A 24,909-nucleotide genomic window follows, 5' to 3' on the forward strand; every position below is an offset into this window, starting at 1 on the left:
TCAGAAAGTTGTATACTGTACAGCTATTTTCAGCCCCCCCATTCATCAGCCCAAGCAGTTTTCTTTGCAGCTAGATTTTTACAAGTGCCCATCTGCTAGCAGAAAGAAAGTGGTGTTAGCATTCAAAAGACCTTTTAAAATTATATATCATTATCACTTTACTTTGCACCTCACACAGTTCAGACTACAAATTCAATTATACATTCTATACAAGAACAAGCAAGCAGTGCCATTTTTAAGGAGATGAGCAATAAAACTGGAATAGTTTGAACCTTTTTGAAAGCTTCAAAATCTTCTTAAGCTTCTAACTGTTCTTGGGAAAGGAGTGACTCACCGGCACAACCCGTGAGATTAAGTTAAAACTCAAGCTTCAGACACACCCAACTCAGCATGTGAATTATTCCATATTATTAACCTCCAATTCAAGAAACTCAGAAGTATCATAGAAGTTTCTAGTTGGCAGGTGATATTTAAGAGTTTGACTGTCTTCTGCCTGTGTTTCACCATGTGCACAGGGACCAGGAAAATGGATTTAAAAAAAGAAAAAAAAAATTCAACTTTCAAATGATAAAAAGCTAAAGTTTACTGTAATGTGTTTGCTTAGTAAACATGTTTTGGATTGCACATATTTCAGCATATTATGCTGAAGTTATGGGGAGGAAGGATGAGAAAACCCACCATTAAACTGATGCAGTCAATGCCTAACCATCTAGAAGTTTTAGATCATTATCATCAATAAGCTAGAAGTTTGATGGCAGTAGCCCTACCTGAAAAGTGCAGGAAGTAGGTTCTCTTTATTTCAGTTTCTTTAGCTACAAAGATTGGACTAGTGATTCTCAGCTGGTTGCCAAAGCGCCCTGAGATGCCTCAAGATCTTTGCTGGGGTGACACAGGGTGCCGTGCAGTCATGATTCACAAGAGAATCAAGCACGTTAAAACCATTCTGACCTGTTGTGGTATTTGCAATTCTTTGTAATGGGAAGGGTAGGAGGGGTGAGACAGGGAAGTGCTGTATTATTTGTCCGTAATCAAAAAATGTGAAAAAAAGTACACGCTGGTATTTTCCAAGGGGTGCCTTGAATATTAAAAAAAAAAAAAAGTGTTGAGAACCACTGGAATGGGTAAACATATTTTAGCTTCTTAAAGAGAGGGGGAAGCATAAAATCTGTTTGGGTACATGCATCAATCATTATAGATTGTCCCTGTACAATCCCATAGGTCAAAGGAATTAACCAGCACCACCCTAACTAACTCCGAAATAGAACAGGGTTAAAAATCAGGGGCAGTTTGCTATACTTGCATTGCTACAGAGAGATGCAATAGTACTGGCTATGGGGGATGACCTAAATCAGCGACCTAGTGATCGATGGGAAGCTGGGTGACAAGTTGATCACCTTCACCATCCGCTGTAAAGCTGGCAAGTCAGTCAGCAACACAGAAGTCCTTGACTTCAGGAAAGCCGACTTTGACAAGCTCAAGAGGCTTGTCGGTCAGGCCCTCAGGGACTGTGACCCCAGGGAGATGGGAGTTCGAGAAGAGTGGTTGCTTCTCAAGGAAGCGATCCTCAATGCACAAGCTAAATCTATTCCAACACTGAGGAAAGGCAGCAAGAAGGCACAGCAGACCTCCTGGCTCTCCAGGGACCTAGCAGACCTCCTGTGGCTAAAAAGGAAAGCCTACAAAGGATGGAGGACAGGATTCACCTCCAAGGAGGATTATTCTGCGCTGGTCCGGTCCTGCAGGGAGCAAACTAGGAAAGCCAAGGCTGCAACTGAACTCCAACTAGCTTCAGGCATCAAGGACAACAAAAAGTCCTTTTTCAGATATGTGGGGAGCCGGAGGAAAAGCAAGGGCAATGTTGGACCCCTGCTAACCCAGATGGGGCAACTGACGCCCAGGAAAAAGCCAACCTATTAAATAGGTACTTTGCGTCAGCCTTTCATCAGTCACACGGGACACCCATGCCTGCTATGGAACAGGGAGATCCGGGTGATGGGGATCTCCTACCCTCCATAAATGCTGACCTCGTGAAGGAACACCTTGAGAAGCTAGATACCTTCAAGTCAGCCGGCCCTGACAATCTGCACCCCAGGGTACTCAAGGAGCTGGCGAGCGTCATATCCGTGCCAGGGGCTGGGCTCTTCGAAAAAAAAAAAAAACAAAAAAAAAACTCCTGGCACTCTGGTATAGTGCCCAAAGACTGGAAGAAGGCCAATGTCATGCCAATCTTCAAGAAAGGGAAGAGAGTGGATCCGGCTAACTACAGGCCCATTAGCCTGACTTCTATCCTGGGGAAGATCTTAGAAAAGTTTATCAAGGAGGCCATCCTTGATGGACTGGCCCAGGCTAACATCCTAAGGGATAGCCAGCACGGGTTTGTTGCGGGTAGGTCTTGTTTGACCAATCTCATTTCCTTCTATGACCAGGTGACCTATCACCTGGACAAGGGAGAAGAGATTGATGTCATATATCTTGACTTCAAAAAAGCTTTTGATCTGGTATCCCATGATCACCTCTTGGCCAAACTGCCCAGTTGTGGCCTTGGCTCCACCACGATCTGCTGGCTGGGAAACTAGCTCCGTGGTCGGACCCAGAGGGTTGTGATTGATGGCAGTCACTCATCGTGGTGCCCTGTGACCAGTGGGGTCCCTCAAGGCTCCGTCCTTGGACCCATCCTGTTCAACATCTTCATTAATGATGTGGACATTGGAGTCAGAAGAGGACTGGCCAAGGTCACCAATGACACCAAACTTTGGGATAAAGCATCCAACGCCAGAAGATAGGTGGGTGATCCAGGCTGACCTGGACAAGCTCAGCAAATGGGCAGATGAGAACCTCATGGTGTTTAACACCGAAAAATGCAAGGTTCTCCACCTTGGGAGGAAAAACCTGCAGCACCCTTATAGGCTCGGCAGTGCTACGTTGGATAGCACTACAGAAGAAAGAGACTTGGGGGGTCATCGTTGACCACAAGATGAACATGAGCCTGCAATGCGATGCTGCAGCTAGTAAAGCCACCAAAATGCTGGCGTGCATCCATAGATGCTTCTCGAGCAAATCCCGGGACGTCATTCTCCCCTTGTACTCGGCCTTGGTGAGGCCACAGCTGGAGTACTGCATCCAGTTTTGGGCTCCACAATTCAAAAAGGATGTGGAGAAGCTTGAGAGAGTCCAGAGGAGAGCCACGCGCATGATCAGAGGTCAGGAAAACAGATCTTATGATGACAGGCTGAGAGACATGGGACTCTATAGCCTGGAAAAGCGTAGGCTCAGGGGTGATCTGATGGCCACCTATAAGTTTATCAGGGGTGACCACCAGGATCTGGGGGAACGTTTGTTCACCAGAGTGCCCCAAGTGATGACGAGGTCGAACGGTCACAAACTCCTGCAAGACCGTTTCAGGCTGGACATAAGGAAGAATTTCTTTACTGTCCGAGCCCCCAAGGTCTGGGGCAGTCTGCCAGCGGAGGTGGTTCAAGCACCTACACTGAACACCTTCAAGAGTAAATTGGATGCTTATCTTGCTGGGATCCTATGACCCCAGCTGACTTCCTGCCCTTTGGGCAGGGGCTGTACTCGATGATCTCCCAAGGTTCCTTCCAGCCCTAATGTCTATGAAATCTATGCATTACAGCCTTTGATACTGATAGAACTAGCCTGTCTACACCCCAGTTCAGTTCAATGATTAACTCATGCAAAGTTGAGAAACTGACTGAGTTACATTAGCAAGAGGAGAAGTAGTCAGTCAGACTGAGTCAGGAAAGAGAACTGTCAGTTCTAAGTCCAGAAGGCCATGGCAACTAGAAACAAGCAATTCAATTAGTCAGGTACAGATACACTAGAGGCCCTGACAGAAGTGACAGGTCACAGGGGGCTTCCCAAGCCCCAGGCTGTGCAAGGTTGACTCAGTCTGGAAGTGACCACAGAGCAGCAAACCAAACTGGCAGCAACCAGCATACTACCCGTTTTTATACTATTAAAAAAAAAAAAAAAAAGGTTGGCTACCTGCCCACAGTATGCAGATCACTGTTGGTCTTTGGCCACTTCCGGTCCACAGCTTGCTGGTAGGAGCTCCCAACCTTCCTACAGCTATGCCCCGAAGTGCATGGCTGCAGAACACCTTTTATTTTTTTTAAGTGGTCAAATGCACAATAAATTAACCCTCATCTACAAGTCGGGGAATCAGGTGAAGATGTAAACCAGAGTACTTTAGATAACTTGTCAGTCATTGCATGCGATTTTGGTTTGGTCTGCAGGAAGAAAGGGAGGGGGAGGGAGCTGCAGGCTGCTGTTTCCCCAGCCTGGGAAGCAGGTGGATTGGAACACCCCGCCCAGCCTCACAGCCCCCTAGAACCTCCCCCTCCAGCTCAGGCTAGGCAAACAATAGCTTATAGTTCCCTCCTCATCTCCACTCCCTTCCTCCAGACAGCACCAGAGCTGGGAGGGGGGCAGGGCTCAGGGAGTGAGATCAGTTCCATAGTGGAGCTTGATTCCTGCTCAACCAACAGTGAGTGTCTGTTGGGGGGAGGGAGGTGGGTGGTGGTGGAGTGTCACTAACTTATAGCACTTTGTGAAACACCACAAGTTGCAGCAGGGAGCTACTTTTGTTTAAATTATTTAGTTTTAATGCAGAACAGTTTTGATTAAAAGCTACACACCAAATCATCTGATCTAGCTAGTACTCTTAAGCAAGTTAACTCATTTTAAGAGGGGGTTGGGAGGTGTTGACATGCCCATCTATATTGAAAGAGACAGAAATAGTGAGTACAAGTTAGCATGTAATTTACTATTTTCTAGAGAACAGACTTAATGAAAACATGAATTTTTTTTTTTTTTTAAAAACAAAAGAGTGTTTATAGTCCCAGTTTACCAAGTTAAAAAAAAAACCACACACAACAAAAAACCACAGCAAGAATAAACCGTTCTTTAAGAAAATGAAGGAGCACCAGAAAAAACCCAGTTTGATTTTAATATAAACCGAAGTCAATCCACTGTTAGCACTGCAGAAGCAAACCTGTGAATATTATAAACAGCCAACTAGATAACAGCCATGGTTTAAAGAACTTACTATCCAATATTCTTGTAAAGTAAAATCTGTACCTTTGCAAGTCAATCTTCATTTAAAAACCTGAACAGACCAAACCAGTGGCCAGGTAAAATTCCATGCAGGGGGAAGGGAGGGAATGTTATTGTACAGTTCTTGGCACATCACAGTTGCAAGACACCAGGTTTTGGGGACAGCATCTGTATAGTTGGGGAAGAGATGCTATACAAGCTTTCTGGTGCAAAATGTCCTTCTTCACATCTGAAAAGAGAAGTTAAAGCTACTGCTCCTCCCATACCCAAAATTAAATCTACTTTTTTCCACCCCCCCTCACCCAGCAGACAGCAAGAACCAAAGTCAGGAAAACAAATATGAACCTGACTTTTCTATTCACAGGTAAAGCTTGAACAAATCTCAGCCCCACAATTCTAGGCCAGTTTCACACACACGCCTTCATCTAGAGGTCCAGTGCTCCACCATTTCAAAGAAATGGAGTTCCTGGCTTGCATAACAGCGTAAAATTGACCCTTTCCTCCCACCCGACTATAGTATTGGACTGCAAAATTGTCAGTCTTAATAGGCATATTTTGCAAGAGTTACCAGGAGATGATAGTCATAATGTTGCTACCATCAGAAAAATAACATGGCTGGTGTTAGTCAAGTGAAGCAAAGGACTAGAGAGAGTCTGGAACTAGACTAATCCACAAGGAAAGCTGAGCACCAGGAAAAAGAATATTAGAACATTTACTAGAGTGATGTAGCCACAGTGGTCCAGGAATTTTGCAAGAGGCAAGGATTTTAAGGTGATCTCTTTTATTGAAAGAACTGTATGGTTGGGATAAAGTTAGACAAGCTTTCAAAATAGAAAGCATTCTTTATCAGGTTTATCCCAACTGCACAAGCACACTCTCTCAAAGATAAATTGCCCCTCCCAAAAAAATTCCCTGCCTCACAATAAGACCATAAGACTTATACTTAATAGTTTCCAATACCATCTTTAAAAAAAAAAAAAAAAAAATGCTTATGTCCCAGACCAAGTTGGGAGAGAATGGATTGTGTGGGTAAAAGCGATCCACCCATTATTATTCAGGCATCATTAGCAAGCGTCTGTTCACTACACTTTAGGTTCATTTTCCAAAGCTTATTAAACCAGTGTTACACTTCAGAATTGAAAGCCCTAGCACTCACCATCCTTGGCCCAGATGCAGTTCAAGTAGTGTGCACATGAAAGAAACAGTTTGCAGAATGTTTGGATAAAAGAATTTGGACTGTGAAAAAGGCACTGACATTGGCAGGACCGGGCACTTTTCTACAACTGTTCACTGTACAGTGATGCACATTAAAAGCAACAAGAAAAAGGAGCAGGCCAGAAAGAGACTAGTCCTCACCTTTTGGTCAAAGGGAAAGTTAGTTTCTAAGCTCTAGGAAACAACTATTGCTGATTTAGAACTTCAAGTGTGTGCCTTGAGAGAGCCAGCATCTTCTCTCCACCCCATGATCAAACAAGGAGTAACCCAAACCTCTGACTCAAACTTCCCTTTGCAAAGAAACCACAACTCCACTCCTTTTCCATTCCCACTCCATGCATTGCATATGTATTTATCTTTCAACCAAGACCAGACATGTGATGTTGCACAGCACATGGAAAAAAAAAAAAGTTTGAATTATGAGCAAGTTAGGGAGTGTTTTTTGAACTGACTAGCAGAAGTAGTGATGGCACTATCCACACACAAACACATGCATCACCCCCCTCAACACCAGAATCTAGACCCACAGCAATGGCATCGCTATAAACTATAGTTTTTCCAAGTTTTTGGCAATACCGTGGTAGACACCAAGTACCTGGTAGTAGCAAAACAAATGGGTTGCTGCCATTTAAAAACAAAAAAACCCCCAAACAACTACCACCACAAAATCTCTTTCAGCATTTGTTCTGCAAACATGTTTCCTTCTGGTAAAACTAGTTTCAAGAGTACGCTGGGTAAAGTTAATGCAGTGCCTACTGTGGTGGAACATCATTTTATTGCAATAAATATAACATTACAGGAATTCCTGAACCACAGCCAAAGCAAGTGGCCATTTTATACAAGCTGCTGTTCAGAAGTCAGTCTACCGATTTTGGGTTTATACAAGTTACAAACTAGTTAGAACTGCTAGAACTATAAATACAGGTAATTTCATATCAGGCACCCCCACCAACTGCACCCTTGATTTTACAACACATTTTACAATCACCAAGTTCACAGCCAATCTTTATTCTGATTCCACTTTAAGTCAACAGCCTTGAGTATTATACAATAAAGAGAAGCTGTTGGGGTTTTGTTTGTTTGTTCACACTGGATGCAGCTCTTCAGCAACAAATTTTTCCACCCCCTCTACCTTTGCAAGAAATGGCTTTACAAAAGTATGCCTTTGCTTTGACCACATGGCTCAAAGAAAAATAATCCAGCCTGAAATGTTGGAACACTAAGCTTACCCAAGGCAGCACAGACCTAGAGGGTCCATTCTGCTTCCAACTTCAGTCTTGCTGGAATCATGGACCACATATGAACAGTTTTGTTCCTACACAAAACAAGATATCCTGGTTTACAAAATATTCACATATTTACAGCACTTCAAGATAAAGCTATTAAAAAAAAAAAGTAGATTCTCTCTACTTGGATCAAGTTGAGGATTTGTAAAAGCTTTAAGTATTCACTCCTCCTTTCAGCATCCACTTTGTCACTGTGGCAGGATACTAGGTGAGATGGACCTACGGTGTGTCCCAGTAAGTGGCAGTTCTTACATCACTGCAAACTTTAAAACCAATCATCTTAATCTACTTAAGAAGGAGGAACATTTAAATACAATGTTTATTAGTGGTAGCATTATAAAGTACCCCTAAACCATTCTAGGGGAAAAAAGGTAAAATGCTAAGAAATAAGACTGTAAATTTACTTCTACTTGGCTGAATGGCCTGAAGTCAGCCAGCAGGACCACCCCATATTTGAATACATGTTTAAAAGGACCCAGTGGCACAAATCTCTTCCAAAAGGAAAAAGAAACCCAAAACAAAGCAAAGAGAAATCATTAATCTTATTGTGAATGTTTTACACAAGCATGGGTCAAAATTTGACTCAGAGGCAGTCACTGGGACCAAAGATCTTGAAAGAGTTTAGCCCAGTCATAACACTTAAGCTTTGATTTATGCACTGGATAGTGAGTTGATGGCATTTTACTTATTAGGTTTTGCACTTTAGTTTGTGTTTCCATACTAAAACCAATAGGGCCCTGAACTTTTTTCAGGACAGTATGCAACTTCCATGCAACACACTTTAGCAATTTGAAGCTATAAAATTAAGGTGAAGTTAGAGACCTAGTAATACAATAAAATGTGAACTTAAAAACAAAAAACAAAACAAAACACCGTACTCCTTGCCCCCCCCCCAAATCCCTTATCCAAATACTTGGCAAGGTCTGGAGAGAGAGAGAGACATTTAACCAGAACTTTCAGTCAAGTAATATACACACACCCCACCCCCAAAATCATGATTTTATTGCAGTTTCAGAAGCCATAAAAAGGTAGCATACAGCTGAACAACTGGCAGACAGCTGTATATAGCTTCCCCCTCGTACCTTCACAAAAACAAGCCAAACACAGAAACAAAAAAACTAAGAGCTGACATTTTCTAAGAGATGCCTCAAGACTAAAAAGATTAAGAACCACTGCCCTATAGCAAGCAGCTCCTCCCTCCACTCCAACTGTCCAGGCTCAGCACATAAGCAACTTAGCCAAGCCCAGATGAGGAATGGAGGAGATGAAGCTTGGACATGAGTAACAAGTAGCTTAAAGAGGCTGTTTAAACATAGTGAAGTGGAACATGCCCTCATGTCATCAATACGAAACACAACAGACATGCCTTTCAGGCCGAAGTTGCAACTACTTGACTAAAAGTGTTAGTCAACTAAATTAGTGTAATACTCAGTGGAGGCTCTCTGAATTCCAATTTGAACCTGTTTTATGTGATTCTTACTTAATTAATTCCTTACCAAGTTAAGCCAAGCTCATTAAACCAGTCTAAATTAAGAGTGCATGGTCTGATTTTTAAAAGAAAAGTGACTTCATTAAATGAAAACAAGAAGTTTTAAAACTAAGTTGGGATGCAATTTTGAACAGGGGGAAGGCCAAAAATTAAGGGAGTGATGGAAGGAAGCTCACAATTGGCATCAAATGCACAACAGAACACCATCATGATTAGTAGAAAAACAAGCAAGTGCAGTACAAGTTTCTCCAGAAATTCTTTTGCCTGGAGGTGGGGGCAGATTCAGGTGACTTCAAAGGTTCAAGGTGATGTAGTAACCCCTTGAGTAAGTCAAAGTAATAAAGTTCTAGAATGGAACTAGATGTGGTAAATTGAGTTAAATAAATTGTTGACCATGTAACCACTTAAACCTTTAAAAAGAACATATACATACACACACACACATATATATATATATATATATATATATATATATATATATATATATATATATATATATATATATACATACATATACATACATATACACATATACATATACATATATACACACACATATATACACATATATACACACACACATACATACATACATACATACACACACATATACATATATTTCTTGACTATCGCCTCCAGTAGTTAACTAATCCTCACCTCCCTATATGCAGAAAAATCTATTTCCAGTCACCACAGGTACTGTACATAAATAAGTAGCTAAGGCTGGAAATTTAAGATTAATAGGAATAAGCCAGGCTAGCTGAAATCTGATGCTATGATTGAGTGTCTATGTGCCAGTTTCCAGCTTTAGAGTTTTCCCATGAATAGCTTACCTTGACCTCATCAGATGGAGGTCAGGAAGAGGAGGGGGATGGACGGACACACACACACCCCATCTCCTTCCCCCTCCCAAATATTTATTTCATCTTGACAGGCCAAATTGCATTTATAAACTAAAAACTTAGTCTAAAAATATACACCATTTTTTCTTATCTTGTATCCCCAACCAACCAGCACACATCTCAGTGCTCCATTTTCTTAAAAAAAGAATAATAAACAGTCTAGGCCTAGAGCTAATCCTTACAGTCACTAAACTTAGATTAATCCTCCAAGAACCAAGGGAGAGCTCTTTTCACAGCTGTTGTGGCACCATTGGCAAAGGTAGTCTCAGTAGCATTTCAGCAATTATAGACATTTCAACTGCATGCACAAACAAAGTTAACAGCCTGTGCAAGTTGCAGATCATAGCAGAACACTGCTGAGTAAACAGAGTATGGCACTGTAAGCTTGCTGCCTAGTCAGAGTGGTTTTGACAAAGATCCACATGAAGAATCATTCATTGAAGTCGTCTAGCCTTCAGGTAAATGCCATTCCAGTTGTGAGCAAAGACACCGTAAGTTTGACTACACAGGCCTGGGATAAGAATTAGCCTAGGAAACAGCTTCCCCTCCCCCAAAGTTAACGTTTAGCAAATACAGCACATGCAAAAACCTTTGCTTTTTTTTGTACATACTTTGCAGGCTCTGCCTCTCCCTTTCCACAGAGTTCCCTCTAATGCTCTGCACTGGCTGGTTACAGAGCTAAAATTTACCATTTGGGCCTACTACACTTATTTATTCAAACCTCTAAACAAAATTGTAGTAATGGTATACTACTTAGAATACTGTGGACCACGTGGTCCTGTCATATCCTCTTTAAAAACCACCTTTACTCCAAGAAAATACCTTTTTTCACAGACCTACTATAATCACTTCTTTTAAAATACTTCATAAAGAGTTCCTCTGAAGCTGGCATAGGAAGAAGATTAAAAACAAAACCAAAAACACCCAAACCACAACCCCAGACACCCGCTCACACATACTATTAGACGTGCCCAGAAGCAGCTGCCTTCAATTCATAACTTGACTTTATTTGTCAGATGTTTACAGCCAGTCTGCAGAAGCATCTATTACTTTCCCTTGGTAGCCAGTTCCTCATTTTACAGCCACAGGTAGACTTTTGCCTAGCAGTGTAAAAGACAGAAATACAGTTGATCCCTCTAAATATTCAGAGGGATAAAAAAGAATTTGATGAAGCTACCCCTAAAGTCTGCCCCTCTGAACAACCTAGCCTATGAGATCTGTACCTTCTGCCTAACAATTAAACTAATCTCACAACAATTTTCTGATGTTACTGACAGTCCATGTGTTGTACAGTGCTAGGTTGAAGACCTGCCTCAATTTGTTACTGTGCTCCATAGGGTTCAACCAATTTGAGACTTCCTGCACTCAAGGTCTGCACTTCTAAAACACACCTCAGAGAGGAATCCCAACAGCTGCAGAGCAAGATCCTACCAGCAAAGCACCACTGAGAGCACTCCAACTGAATTCAGACTAAACAGAGGAAAAAAGAGGTGTGGCCAGAGGCAAAAAGAGTTGCCATTTTATCGTGTTTTTGCAAGACATGTTAGCACATTGCTTTAAAAGGAGGAACACAAAAAGAAATCCAAGAACTCAACCAGTTAAGTCTCACCGAGAGAGTTTAACCTCTCAGGAACAAACTCTTGGTCTCCATATCGTGCCTGCGTTGCTGGGGGAACCTGCGTACACCTTTAGTGGGTTCCCGATTGAAAACAAGCTATGCCAGGTTATGCTGCCCTACAGGAGAGCAGGAACAAGGAAGTGAAACACCATTAAAAAAATAATAGCAATAATAAACTTAGATTAATGCTCCCAATAGCCCCGAATCACAGGGTTGGAAGGGGCCTCAAGGATTGTCCTCCAGAACAGCCCAGACACCTTGGGGAGGGGGAGCCAGGGATGAACTTCAGGCAGGCTGTCACACCTCAGCCCGAGGGCCCAGCTTCAAACAAAAGGTGGTCCCAAACCAGCTCTGAAGTGGTCACACGCTTTCAAGTGTCAACTATCAACATCTTCACAGGAGGAGAGTCACTTTGATCAGACCTTGCCAGGCCACATTTAAGACAGGAAGCTTATCTGTATTTTGAGGAGCAAACCAAGCAAGGGCAGTGCAAGTTTCACACCAGTCAACAGTGTAAGGTGTGCGACAGGTAGCAGGGCTCCCGAGACCCAGGGAAGCAGAAAGCAAAGCAGCTCCTGTCTCTGGCAGCCAGAGAAGACGCCTTGATGCCAAGAAAACAAGAGAGCCAAGCCAGCTCTGGGGACGGCAGAGAAAGTCCTGTGGGATGGGGACTTTCCAGAGGCAGGGCAGGGCAGGGCTCCAGGGGTGCAGAGCACCCTCTCAAGGATGCTGCAAACTCAGCTTGCCCCACCTCATTTCACAACCATGGCGCAGGCCCCTGCATGGGGTCGGGCACCCATGGAGCTGGCACAACTCGGCAGCTCCAGGGGCTGTGCAGGCTACTTCCCCCCACACAACTCGGCTCCAAGCCCCTCGTCCCCCAGCCTGGAGCCACCTCCAGCCGGAGGCAGAGGGCGCAGGAGGGGCCCCCCACCCAGGCCGGCCGCGGGGCTCCGGCAAGGCGAGCGCAAGGCAGGGAGTCCAATCCCTGGACCCTCTCTCCCGCTCTGGGGGGGCAAAGGGGTGCCCCTTACCCAGAAGATGAAGTTGAAGACGAAGAGCAGGTACTTGATGCACTTGATGCCTCCTTTCACCGGCATCCTGACGACTGCGGGGGCCAAGGGGGTCCGGCGGCTTCAGCGGGGCTCGGGACGCGAGGAGGACACACCGCGCACTGCCCCTCCTTAAATGCGGGCGAGTTCCCGGAGCAGCCCAGCGCCTCCCCCTCCCGCCCGGCCCCGCCCCGCCCCGAGCGGCCTCTGCGGGGCCGGGGGATGCACGGCAGGATGCGAAGCGCGGGGGGCGGCCGCGGAGGCTCCTTCCCCTAGCCCCGAGAAACCAGGTCGGAAGCGGGACGGAGCCCCGGAGCGGTGTTGGCTTCCCCCCTCCCAAAGCATGAGTCGAGAGCAGCAGCAGGGCTTGCGGCTTCCCGTGCACCGCTCTGGGACAGCGGCTGGGAAAGGCGGCTCCAGAGATTTGCACCGTATAGACTAACCCCGGGGGGCGGCGTGCAGATCACTGTGCACATGCACATATATGCACACCCAAATATATATATACGCACGCATACGTATGGCTATATAGATAGCGACATCTACATACACACACACACTTAGCTATATATGTGTGTATGTGTATATACATGTATACATATATACACTTACAAATATGTGTATTTATATGTATATGCGTGTATACGTATGCATGTGTGTACAGCTCTATATACACATGTATGTGTGTGTCTGTGTGTGTGTGTGGGTGTATGTGTGCGTACATATATGTGTATGTATGTATCTGCCATGTTTCAGGGGTGTAGGTTGTAGCCGTGTTGGTCTAAGGACAGAGGCAGACAAGGTTCTTTGGGTGAATCTGGTATCTTATTAGAACCGCTCAAATAGTTGGAAAAATTCTTCTTTGCAACTTTCAGACATAATCACCCTTTGTCAGGCTGAGGAAGCACCTGCAGTTGCTTTGTCCTTTTCCTGTGTTTTCCCCATTTTAGGTATTAAGGGTTATGATGATGTCATATATCTTGACTTCAAAAAAGCTTTTGATCTGGTATCCCATGATCACCTCTTGGCCAAACTGACCGGTTGTGGCCTTGGCTCCACCACTATCCGCTGGCTGGGAAATTGGCTTCGTGGTCGGACCCAGAGGGTTGTGATTGATGGCAGTCACTCATCGTGGTGCCCTGTGACCAGTGGGGTCCCTCAAGGCTCTGTCCTGGGACCCATACTGTTCAATATCTTCATTAATGATGTGGACATTGGAGTTAGGAGTGGACTGGCCAAGTTCGCCGATGACACCAAACTTTGGGGCAAAGCATCCACGCCAGAAGATAGGCGGGTGATCCAGGCTGACCTGGACAAGCTCAGCAAATGGGCAGATGAGAACCTCATGGTGTTGAACACCGAAAAATGCAAGGTTCTCCACCTTGGGAGGAAAAACCTGCAGCATCCTTATAGGCTCGGCAGTGCTACGTTGGTTAGCACTACAGAAGAAAAAGACTTGGGGGGTCATCGTTGACCACAAGAAGAACATGAGCCTGCAATGGGATGCTGCAGCTAGTAAAGCCACCAAAACGCTGGCGTGCATCCATAGATGCTTCTCGAGCAAATCCCGGGACGTCATTCTCCCCTTGTACTCGGCCTTGGTGAGGCCGCAGCTGGAGTACTGTGTCCAGTTTTGGGCTCCACAATTCAAAAAGGATGTGGAGAAGCTTGAGAGAGTCCAGAGGAGAGCCACACGCATGATCAGAGGTCAGGAAAACAGATCTTACGATGACAGGCTGAGAGCCATGGGACTCTTTAGCCTGGAAAAGCGCAGGCTCAGGGGTGATCTGATGGCCACCTATAAGTTTATCAGGGGTGACCACCAGGATCTGGGGGAATGTCTGTTCACCAGAGCGCCCCAAGGGATGACGAGGTCGAACGGTCACAAACTCCTGCAAGACCGTTTCAGGCTGGACATAAGGAAGAATTTCTTTACTGTCCGAGCCCCCAAGGTCTGGGGCAGTCTGCCAGCGGAAGTGGTTCAAGCGCCTACATCGAACACCTTCAAGAGTAAATTGGATGCTTATCTTGCTGGGATCCTATGACCCCAGCTGACTTCCTGCCCTTTGGGCAGGGGCTGTACTCGATGATCTCCCGAGGTCCCTTCCAGCCCTAATGTCTATGAAATCTATGAAATCTATGAACAGTTTAAGTACATTGATTTTAAATAAACATAACTGAATTGCTGCACTCCTCAAATATGGACAAGGCCATAGTGACTGCAACCTATAAAGAGAAATGGGGAGGGAAGCAAATACAACTAGAGGTATCTGCCACCCCTAAGTTCCTGCTTTCTTGGGGTTGAGCCTGAGGAAAAATTCCCTCACTGGGCACACTTTCATGTTTTGTTTGTAAGTGTAATCACAAGCTTTCATGAGATGAAGCTCATTTTAACCAGTGGTGTGAAAGAACATAAAATAAGCAGTGTAGAAGGAGAAAAAAGATTCTTTCTCCTTCTACACTGCTTGTTGCACATCCTTTCACAACACTGGATGAAGTAAGCTTCAGCTCAGGAAAGCTTATGCTATCTATGTATATGTGTGTGTAGGTGGGTGCATATACATACTCACATTATATATAGATAGTAAGCACAAGCTTTCTACTGTGTGTGTGTATACGTGTAGAGATATAGATATAGATATAAATGTGTGTGTGTATATATGTGTGTGATATACATACACATACATGTGCATGCACACACACACACGCTTCTGTTAGTCTATAACATGCAACTCTACCCTGCCTTCTACTTAATTTCGGACTAACAGGGTTAATTATGTGTCTCAGATTAAAAACAAAAAACTCCAGGATAGCGTTCCTCAAAGATCTGTCCAAAATCTTAAGCAAAACCCTAGCAACTGGATTCACTGCTCACTGAGATGAAGGTTTAAAATTACAATAGGTTGGATGTCTGGACATCCTGGTAGAGCAAAATTCTAGAAAACGATTTTAATGCAATAAAATAGGCAAGAATAGGGAGATGCTTACAAAATGCAAACTTGGTTCTCAACCTTCTTAGAGACTCAAGCTAACTCTTGTTAAACTCAAGGCACTGCATGCCAGCTCTTAATTTTCACTCATTTTTTGAGTATGGAAAAAGAATACAGCAATTCTTCTGTTGCAAAGAACTCAAAGACCACAACAGGTCAAAATGGTTTTGACACTATGGATTTTCATTTGAAATATCTGTTTATCTTGTGAATCATGTTTGCATAATTAACAATACTAACATTGTGTGGCACTCCATGTCATCCTTGAAAGGATGTTAAGGTGCTGGAGTACCCTTGTTTTGAACCAATACAAACTAATTTAGCCTTTGCTTCCATCAGTCTATCTTAAATTGGTATCTCTCCATCACACACTGAAGTGACTTAAGTATGGATTAAAACAGTTTAGGTATTAAGAGTTTCCAACATCTTAAGTAGATTGATTTTTAAATAAATGTAACTGAATTGCTGCACTCCTCAAATTTGGACAAGGGTATAGTGACTGCAACTCATAGAGAAAAACAGAGGGCCAGGGCCTCCACTGCTGTAAATTTGCCACTGCCTACTTGTTATGGTAATTTACACCTGCTAAACCTGTAAATCAGGTTCTGCTGTGGAAACCCAAAGAGGCATGATTGAAATGGAAATAAAAGGTTTTTAGTATTAACATTGCCAAAATTTAAAGGACTCCCATAATGAATGTTTGTTAGAACTTCCCAAGATAAGATTTTACAGATTTTAAGCTAATGCAACAAAGGAAGGAATAAAATAGAGACAGTATCCAAAATACCAACAAATCTAAATACAAATAAGATATTCTTTAATTTGAAAACAAGGAAGGAAAAACATATAACTGGGAGAAAGGAGAGAGAGGCACACTTGGTGATTATGATGAGGGGGGTGGGGGTGGGGGTTCTACACACCTGGCACTGACCACAAATGGGATTAGTGAAAGCCTGTGGTCCCAATGAACTCTGACTTACTACACCTGTGGTACATATCAGGCATGAAGCTAGTTATTGACTTGTTTTTTTGTGAAGTTCTAGAAGGGGACCTGGGAGTTTGAAAACTTGCTGAATAATTCCTTTTTAAATTTCTTGCTTTCTGGTGTTTTGTAACCTTTGACAATTTGGTGAGACTGATGGGTATCTGACCTGTAGAGCCAAAGTTCCATGATTTGGCACCCTGGAAAGATATGTGTAGTTTGTTACTGTGGCTAGTTAATGGGGTCTCTCTGAAGTTGTGTGGTAGCTTGAAATGTACAGAGGGGAAAACCACTGTCTTAGCACTATGGTTACAACAAAGCCTACTTTCTGAAGTTGGGCAAAACTTACATGACTTGAAATACCAAAAACTTTGGATATGAACAGGAACTCTTAGAAGCTGATAACGGCTCACTTATTCCAAAAATAATATCTCCCCATTTCTGCTCCCTATACTTTCTATGAAGAATGCATTTGCTTGCTGTTCATGTCATCTTTCTTTGCCTGTTGGTTGTGGGTTTTTGTTTTGTTTTTTAAATGCTCTTGCTGGGTCTGCCCAGGCCCAGATGTAGATGATTTTTCTTCTTTTTTCTCTCTCTCTCTCTCTCTCTCTCTTTTTTTTTTTTGGAGGTGGGGGGAGGGCAGGGGAATTGCACATCTTTGACACAGAATTTTGGAGTAGCATGACCTCTGTAATCCTGGAGGTACCTGCCATTCTGAAGTTAAGGAGGAGTCTTGGAGCCTCTGGATCTTCTAGGGACATTGCTTTGGACTCGGCAACATGAAGGCTTTAAGGCTACATAGCAGTGATTCCCATTGCAGTCCACAGGAACTCTTGTACCTCTTTTGACTGACAGCACAACTGAGCTTAATAAGTCAAAATCTCCTGTAAGTTTACAGCTGTTTTTTTGCCTGGAGTCACTCCGCTGAAACAGTACATGGAAATTTAAAGATGCAGAATTGACTTGTCCGTTTATAGGATGACTAGCAAAATAATGCCAGTGAACATTAAGAATGTTGTGTTTAATCAATTTGATTTAATTCGATTTAATTTCCTACTCGGATATGTAAGGCAAAACTGCAGTTGTAAGGGTGCTAGATAAAGACCTCTTGAGGCATCTCCAAGCAACTGGGAAATGCTTTGCATAAAAGAGCCTTCATTAAAATCACCATAGAAAAGCATAATGGAGAAAATAAGTTGGTGGTCAAAATTAATTTTCTCAAGCATTTGAAATAAAAGTAGTTAGCATTCTCATCCAACTGTTTTCTTTTACCACAGGAAGGATGAGGAGGTCACTGAGCTTCAGACTGTGTGGCATGTGATACTTTAAACTGAAACAGAACTCCTCTGAAGGAATACTTTGGAATCAGATGATTCTTGAGGGTGTTAGTGAGGATTATCTGCGTTTGACTGATGTTGGGTAGTTGTTATCTGTTCTGTTAATCTTCCTTTCCTCCAGAAAATCATTGATTTCTTATGAGGTTGCTAGCAAGGAAGAATGAGCACACATCTGGCACTGGCAAGGGAAAGACCTACTGGTCAGGGATAAATTAGTTTCTTAACCATCTAAGGCCTAGCTAGTTTTTATGTTTTGGTAGTGATTTCTTAACCCCCATGTTATCAGCCAACAGCATCACTTACCCATCAGACTGTATTATTCAGTACCCCTGGAGTGTCTGTCTTTGGAATACAACAAAAGAGAAAAAGGGAAATATTCCTTCCATATTTGTTTAACCTGGTCATAAAAGAGCATTTTTTTTCCCCAGCGCTCCTAGCTAAAATAAAGCGGGCAACTGCAACCAGGGGGTATCTATGGGCTCTCAAGGTAGTAGTCTCAGTTACTCTGGCTTTCTTTTTGTAAGAGTATTTTCATTGTCTCCGAAAATGATTCTTTAAATGCGTTGGTCATCACTGGTTATGTGATGTACCACTGATAAGTGTTCTTGGCTAGCTTTGGTTCTGGGGGAGAATGTTATCATCAAGCTGGTCATACAGATGCAACAATGCCTCATAGTCTATGTAACTTGGAAGAGAGATCAGGAAATGGACACTGCTTTTTACTGTCACCTGGGAGTTTTGAGGGAGGTTATCTTTAGCTGGTCCTTTCTTACAACTTAAGATTTCATGAGAGATGAGTTGAGAAGAAATCAAGAATGGTCCAGGTTCTTGGGATAGCTGGCAATGAGAACCCCATGAGTATTTTCAAACTGGGTCTCACTTTTAGTAAAAAGTGTTTGATTCCTCAAAGACACAATCTTATCATTCAGCAGTTACAGCCTGCCTTTCATTCTGGGCCTTGGTTTCAGAATCAGAATTGAAAGTGGATTGAGCATTGTCCATCAGCTCTGTCCATCTATTCTGATAGATGTGCTGTGAGTTTGATAACTATAACAGCAGTTCAGTTCTGAATGATTTCTTACTGCCTCTAGCCATTTTATCTGTCTGTCTATCGAGAGAAGTACCAGAGACTTCTGGGACTTCATTATTGCTATTAATTTTAAGAGGGTGTTCTGATACTAAGAGATGCTAATGGGAAGCAGTAAACAACTCTAAGTTCCCTCTCTTTCTATTGTGTCAGTCCACACACATAGTGTTACTGTACATTAAGATGTCTACACATGTTACAGTGCAGAAACTAATTGCACGTGAATTTGCCTGCATGATGCTTAAAGCGGTTCGTTTCTCTGGAGGCCACCAAAATCACAGACATACACTCATTAGATGGCACAAAAGGTGTATTTGCAAATAGGGTCAGAGCAGAGTCAAAAACTCAGATTACTCTGAACCCACCAAGGAATTTTGCAGGCTGTATTTATCTTTTTCCTCCTGGGCACGTGTGCAGAAACAGGAACTCTTACAGCTCACTTCCATTTCATACAAGCATACATGTGGTTACATCACTACATACATTGCATGTATAGTATAATTAACTACTTAAGTATGCAGGGCGGAGAGGTAAATATGCATCAGCTAATTAAGCATGCTCAGAGACTACTATAGGTCACCAAGAGTTCAAACCTGCCCCCCCTTTCAAGGACACAGTCAGCTGAATTCCAGCTTCTGTAATCTGTATGAGAGAGGCTAGGAAGAAGCTGGAGGAGAGTCTGCGATTTAGTATAAGAAAAGCTGTGGCAAGGCTAGGAAAGGAACAAAGTCCTTGGCAGTGTTTCTTTCTTATCGGGTGCAAGATGCAAGCTGTGCATTTCTAACAATATTCCATTTCTAACAATGCAGATACCAAACTTATACTCAAGTTGGTGCAAGTGGCCATATTTAATGTGTAGTACAGGCATGCACGAGTAGCCTATTTTAATGTGCATTATACTTTTTAATTAATGCACATTAAATGGCACTTAAATTATTCTTTAGTTAAAGCGCATTAGCCTGTCTTAATGGACATTTAAAGCCCACGTATAGACAAGCCCACTGAAAAGGAAATTTAAAGAACGGGAGCACATCTACATGTGCACATTCACTGTGCATTATAGGCACACATCTACTTGCAATGGAGGGCATTTATACACTTACCTTCTCCAGTGTGTCACAGGACAAAATCCTGCGCATCAGAGAAGAGTCAGTTAATCAAATCTGCTCGAAATGCAAGCTGACACATACCTGTGCTGTTTCGCGTGCAGTTGTATAAGCGGTGAAATGCATGCCAGCACTCAGAAAATGGTGGCAGTGCACTTCTGAAGCTTCGATTGTGTTTTAGTTCAAAAGTGCGCCGCTGCCATTTTCTCAGCACTGACATGCGTTTCGCTGCTTGCACCTGGTGCTGCAGTGCGTGCCATTTGTATTTTTAAAAGCACCGAGCGCTGCGGCACAAGCATGTTTACAAATGCTCAGAGGTACTAAAAGTAATGTGTAACATGCCCAGATAGGGTTAATGCATGGGATTAAGTTTTTTGATAAACTGGGTACATGCAATTGCCTATAATTTAACACAAGTTGTTACGAGGGGAAAAAATAGAAACGGTCATAGTTTTAAGGGAAAATCATGGCTTATAACATCTAGTTTTCATGGGAACATGGGAAGTCAGCTAGATACCTTTTATTTTACAATAAAATAATTTTAACACTGTTTAATATTTAATTAATCATTTTAAATGTTACACTCCACTATGATGAATTTATACTAAGCCAAGACATTACACATATACCAGTTTCTGATTGCTTAAACCAGTTTAAACCTGTAAACGTAGGTTCAGTGCACATAAACCAGTTTCAAAATGGCCAAAACCAGTTTGAAATAAACCTGGTTGAATGTAGCATCAGACTTAACTGATTGAACTCAAACTGGTTCATACAACTTCTGTCCCAAGCCAAAAACAGTAAGGTTTGGGCTTTAAGTTTGAGAGTCAGCTCATGATTTTCATAGAACTATGCAGGCAAGTAAAGCTGATCATGTGCATTAGTGCACACAAAATAAGGGCCAAAATCACTTAGGAAAGAAAAACAAGGAGAGGAAAGGTTGGTGGGGGGAGGGAGGTCAAAATCTCATGAAGGAATTTTTTAAACAGTAGTCTGGAAAATCACTTTGCATTTGTGGAACTTGTGGCTGTTAGAAATATTATTAAAAATGCATTATGAATAGTGTTGTTGGAACAGCACAGCTGGTGGCTCTCCCTGGCGGGAGGAGGAGGTAGAGGAGAAGCTACCAAGGGCTCTTTGTATTAAGGTATCACTCTCTTTGTTTTGCAAATTTACTATCTCTTTGTTACAGTAAAGCATATACTCCTTAGTTTTCTCATGTAGATAAGAGTAATTGCAATTTTTAATGATCCTGTCCTTGGGACAGAGAAAGTTTGAACTTTTGGTAACCTAAAGAGCTTTCTAAGCATGCGTAATCAGCTAATGCATATAAGCCTATCCGCCCCGCATACTTAAGTAGTTAATTATAATGCACATGGGACGTATGGAAGTGATGTATTTACATATATGTTTGTATGAACCGGAAATGAGTTGTAAGAGTTCCTGCTTCTGCACACGTGCTCAGGAGAGAGGGGATAAAGCCTGCTGAGAAGTTTTCCCCGTGGGCAGAGTGTGGTCTTTTGTCTTCGCTCTGACCCTATTTGCAAATATACCTTTTGTGTTGCTAATAGTGTGTGTCTGAGAGTTCTTTGCCTCCCGAGAAAACGAACCACAGCAATTTCTGCAACATGGCTGTGATAAGTGTGCAGTCATAACTGTCTCTGCCAAGTATATTTATATTTATACTTGCATATTATACATATAAATATGTATTGCATAGTTGGGAGAGTTTCCAACAACATGAATGTAGCTGTCAGCCAGATTTCTGGGTTCAGGGAAGCTGTGTGCAGCTCTGGTGGTTGCAGAGCTTGACCATTGATACCGAGGCTGACAGATAAAGCAGATCAACCTTTCATGTTGCTCTAACTTGTGTCAGCTTGGAGGACCATTCTAGCATTGCTCAAAGGGCTAGGAATGCACTGACATTCATTCCCCTTCCTACGTTTTCACTCTAGGGTCAAATAAAGGCATGGCCTGGATTACACTTCTGTGCATGCTGTTAGGAGCAGGCAGCTCACATGGCAGGTTTTGCAACAACACCCATCTATTTTGTTGCTGCTGCGAAAGAACTGCCATCTGCCCTAACAAGACAGCTGTCTGTTGAATATCTAACACTGGAGTGGTCAGCATTCAGCTACATATATCTTATGAATTAGACTTTAAAAGGTTAATAGTAACTTTTATATTAAGGACACTTTACCAAAAAAAAAAGGTGGGAGGGGGGTTTTAGAAAATGGCACTTGTTAGGCCAACTGACATTGCTAATTGATGCTTTTGTTTAAACTCCTTGCTTTGACATTGCATCAGAAGCTTTATCTATTTAACTTGTTAGCATCCATCTTCCTCCCTGACTCCCCCCAAGCACATGGTAACTAAGGCCCTGATTCTGCAGGTTCTTATAGGTTTACTATGATGAGTGGCCCTAATAACGTGGGGCCTTTTTATGTTTTGGGGCTTAAGCAACCTACAACTGTACAATTATTTCTGTTTCAGTAGGCATACTTTAAGTATAACTATGTATGTGATGGAGATTTTCTGCGAGTTAGAAAGTACATTCCTGAAAGGTGAAGAGGTAGTAAGGTTTGGAAAAGAACTCTTAATATTTTTGCTTTTTACAATTTTTAATATTAATGGTGAATTGAATTTATGTCTTGTTTAATTTTAATGTTGGATACTGGATGGCCAAGTTCTAATTGCTGCCGTTTAGACTTTCAGATTTATTTAGATTTAAATTGGAAAGGCGCTCATTCACAGTACTGAGTGTTTCTGACACCTAGCTTTCCAAGGAACAACCTTTATGTTTTGTCTAGTTTTGTGTTTTTGTTTTTAATATTCAAAATCAAATAACTACATCTACCTGAGTCTCAAAATCCAGCAATACAACTCGTATCTCTCCCCCTCCCCCCCCGTATCTCTCCCCCTCCCCCCCCCCCGCCCCACCTTGAGTACCGTTTAAGATAAAAGCAAGACCAGAAAAGCAATACCATGGAAAAGTGGCTTTCTTATTTATTCTAACTTCCTAAAAAATGGACCATAACAAAAAATACCAAATTAATTCCTTGCTATCTTTTGTGAAAGAAGAAGAAACCTTCTTGCAAAGGTCAAGCACAGAAAAGTACAGCTCAGAAGGCAACTGCTTGGTTATAAAAAAAAAAAAAAAAAAAAAAAATTAAAAAAAAAAGGCGAGAGAAATAATGAAAAGTGCCTTGCAGTCTTAATGTTAGAGGTTACGTTTAGAACTTATTGTGCGGGCTGGGTCTACATGGTAAACTTGCATGCTTGAAGCCACCACTGTTGTATAGCATAGCAATGTTGCTCTGTAAAACTGAAAGCAGTATGGTTATCTGGCTTGTGCTTCAGGCTTGTTAATTTTAACTTTGTTGGATGATAGTAGCTTTTGGCCTGCCCACAGTATCCTGCAGATGCAGCTACAGTACTTCATGGTTTGGAAATGTCTCGCTCAGCAGCACAGCTGCTTTGGAAGGTGTTAAGGTTTATCATATAAACATGACCATAAGCATGATAGTATTTACACAGTGAACATTTTATGAAGCAAAATAGCTCCCTTATTTCTCGTGCTTCTCCTTTACTGTTATTTTGTTCCTTTCTTTTACCTCTGTCTGTGGAGGAAATTAATGAGCAGAGTCACTAGGCAATAAGATAGTCTTCAATAGCTATTCCAAAATAGCTTTCTGTGGGGTACTGTATCTCGGAGTAAAAGGTCTTCAGTCTAGGTTGACAGCTGTCTTCAGAATACAGTAATTGCTCTGTCACAAAATTGCATCTATTCTGAAATGGTGTCTTCATGATGGGGGTTATTGTGAGTAGTTAAGTTATACTGGACTAGCTAGTATGAGATTGATGGTCAGTTTCCCTAGGTAAGCAAGGCTTTACTTTTTTTTTCTATACCTGTTTAAGATCTTCAGCCTTTCAAACACTGCAGTCTTCCCTTTCATTTTAGTGGGGCCACTCATGTTTAAGCTTGTGCACTGAGATTTGTTTCCCTTCATTTCTGTTGTTTTTCCTTCTTTCCTCCATGCACCTCCTTCCCCAGCCCCTCCATTTGTGCTCATACTTCCCTGCTTTTTCTGGTTCCTGTGCCTCTCTTCATGCCCCTCTCTCCATTATTCTCTCCATGTGGTGAGAAGACAATGGGGATGAATAAAGGGCTGAATGAAGATGGGGAGAGAAGGAAAGAGGAAGAACAAGAAGAGGAGGTGTTGAGAAGGAAACAAATTTGGGCAACACTTCTTGGGAAGTCTTTCGACATAGAAAAGTCAGCACACTTCTTTTGGTTTGGTTGCCTTTTAATAAACTACGTGCTATTTCTCTGAGTCATTGCTATGGGCAATGACCATGAGGTTGTGTATATCCTTCCATTACAGCAACTTCCTAATGCAGTATTTTCCACTGGGCAAGCTCTGCGTAGGTCATGCAGTCACCGGTCATTTCCTTCTCCTCTCTCTTGCATTTTCTAAGTTGTTTCATAACATAAAGACCTTCTCATGAAACAGCACTTCTCCTTCAGAACATTTCTCTGCTTGTTTCTCATGATCCTTCATTCTGCACACAGCCAAGAAAGTCTGATGAGATCACAAGTTGGGTAACACTCCCCTAATACCTCACTGGTGCCCATTCCTTGATGTCAAAAGAAGGCAACCAAATAAAACTTGCTGTGTAAGACTTCTTATAACAACTACCACTGATTTATTCAAGTCAAGTCACCCATAGAAGAAAATTCGATGGCGTTTTGAATCCTACTAAGGCGT

At 42.5% G+C, this 24,909-nt stretch overlaps 1 protein-coding gene across 1 annotated transcript in view; it reads right to left on the bottom strand.

The window, feature by feature from the left end:
- Positions 1–12,922, bottom strand: part of CD9 (CD9 molecule) — a 40,309-nt gene extending 27,387 nt beyond the window's left edge. The window contains exon 1 of the mRNA XM_090043872.1: positions 12,621–12,922. Coding sequence (XP_089899998.1) covers positions 12,621–12,686 — 66 coding nt within the window. The 5' untranslated portion in view covers positions 12,687–12,922. The remainder of the gene's footprint in view (positions 1–12,620) is intronic.
- Between the last annotated feature and the right edge of the window lie 11,987 nt (positions 12,923–24,909).

This window comes from Crocodylus siamensis, chromosome 4 (genome assembly GCF_052110815.1).
Source record: "Crocodylus siamensis isolate JL-2025a chromosome 4, ASM5211081v1, whole genome shotgun sequence".
NCBI classification, from domain to species: domain Eukaryota; kingdom Metazoa; phylum Chordata; order Crocodylia; family Crocodylidae; genus Crocodylus; species Crocodylus siamensis.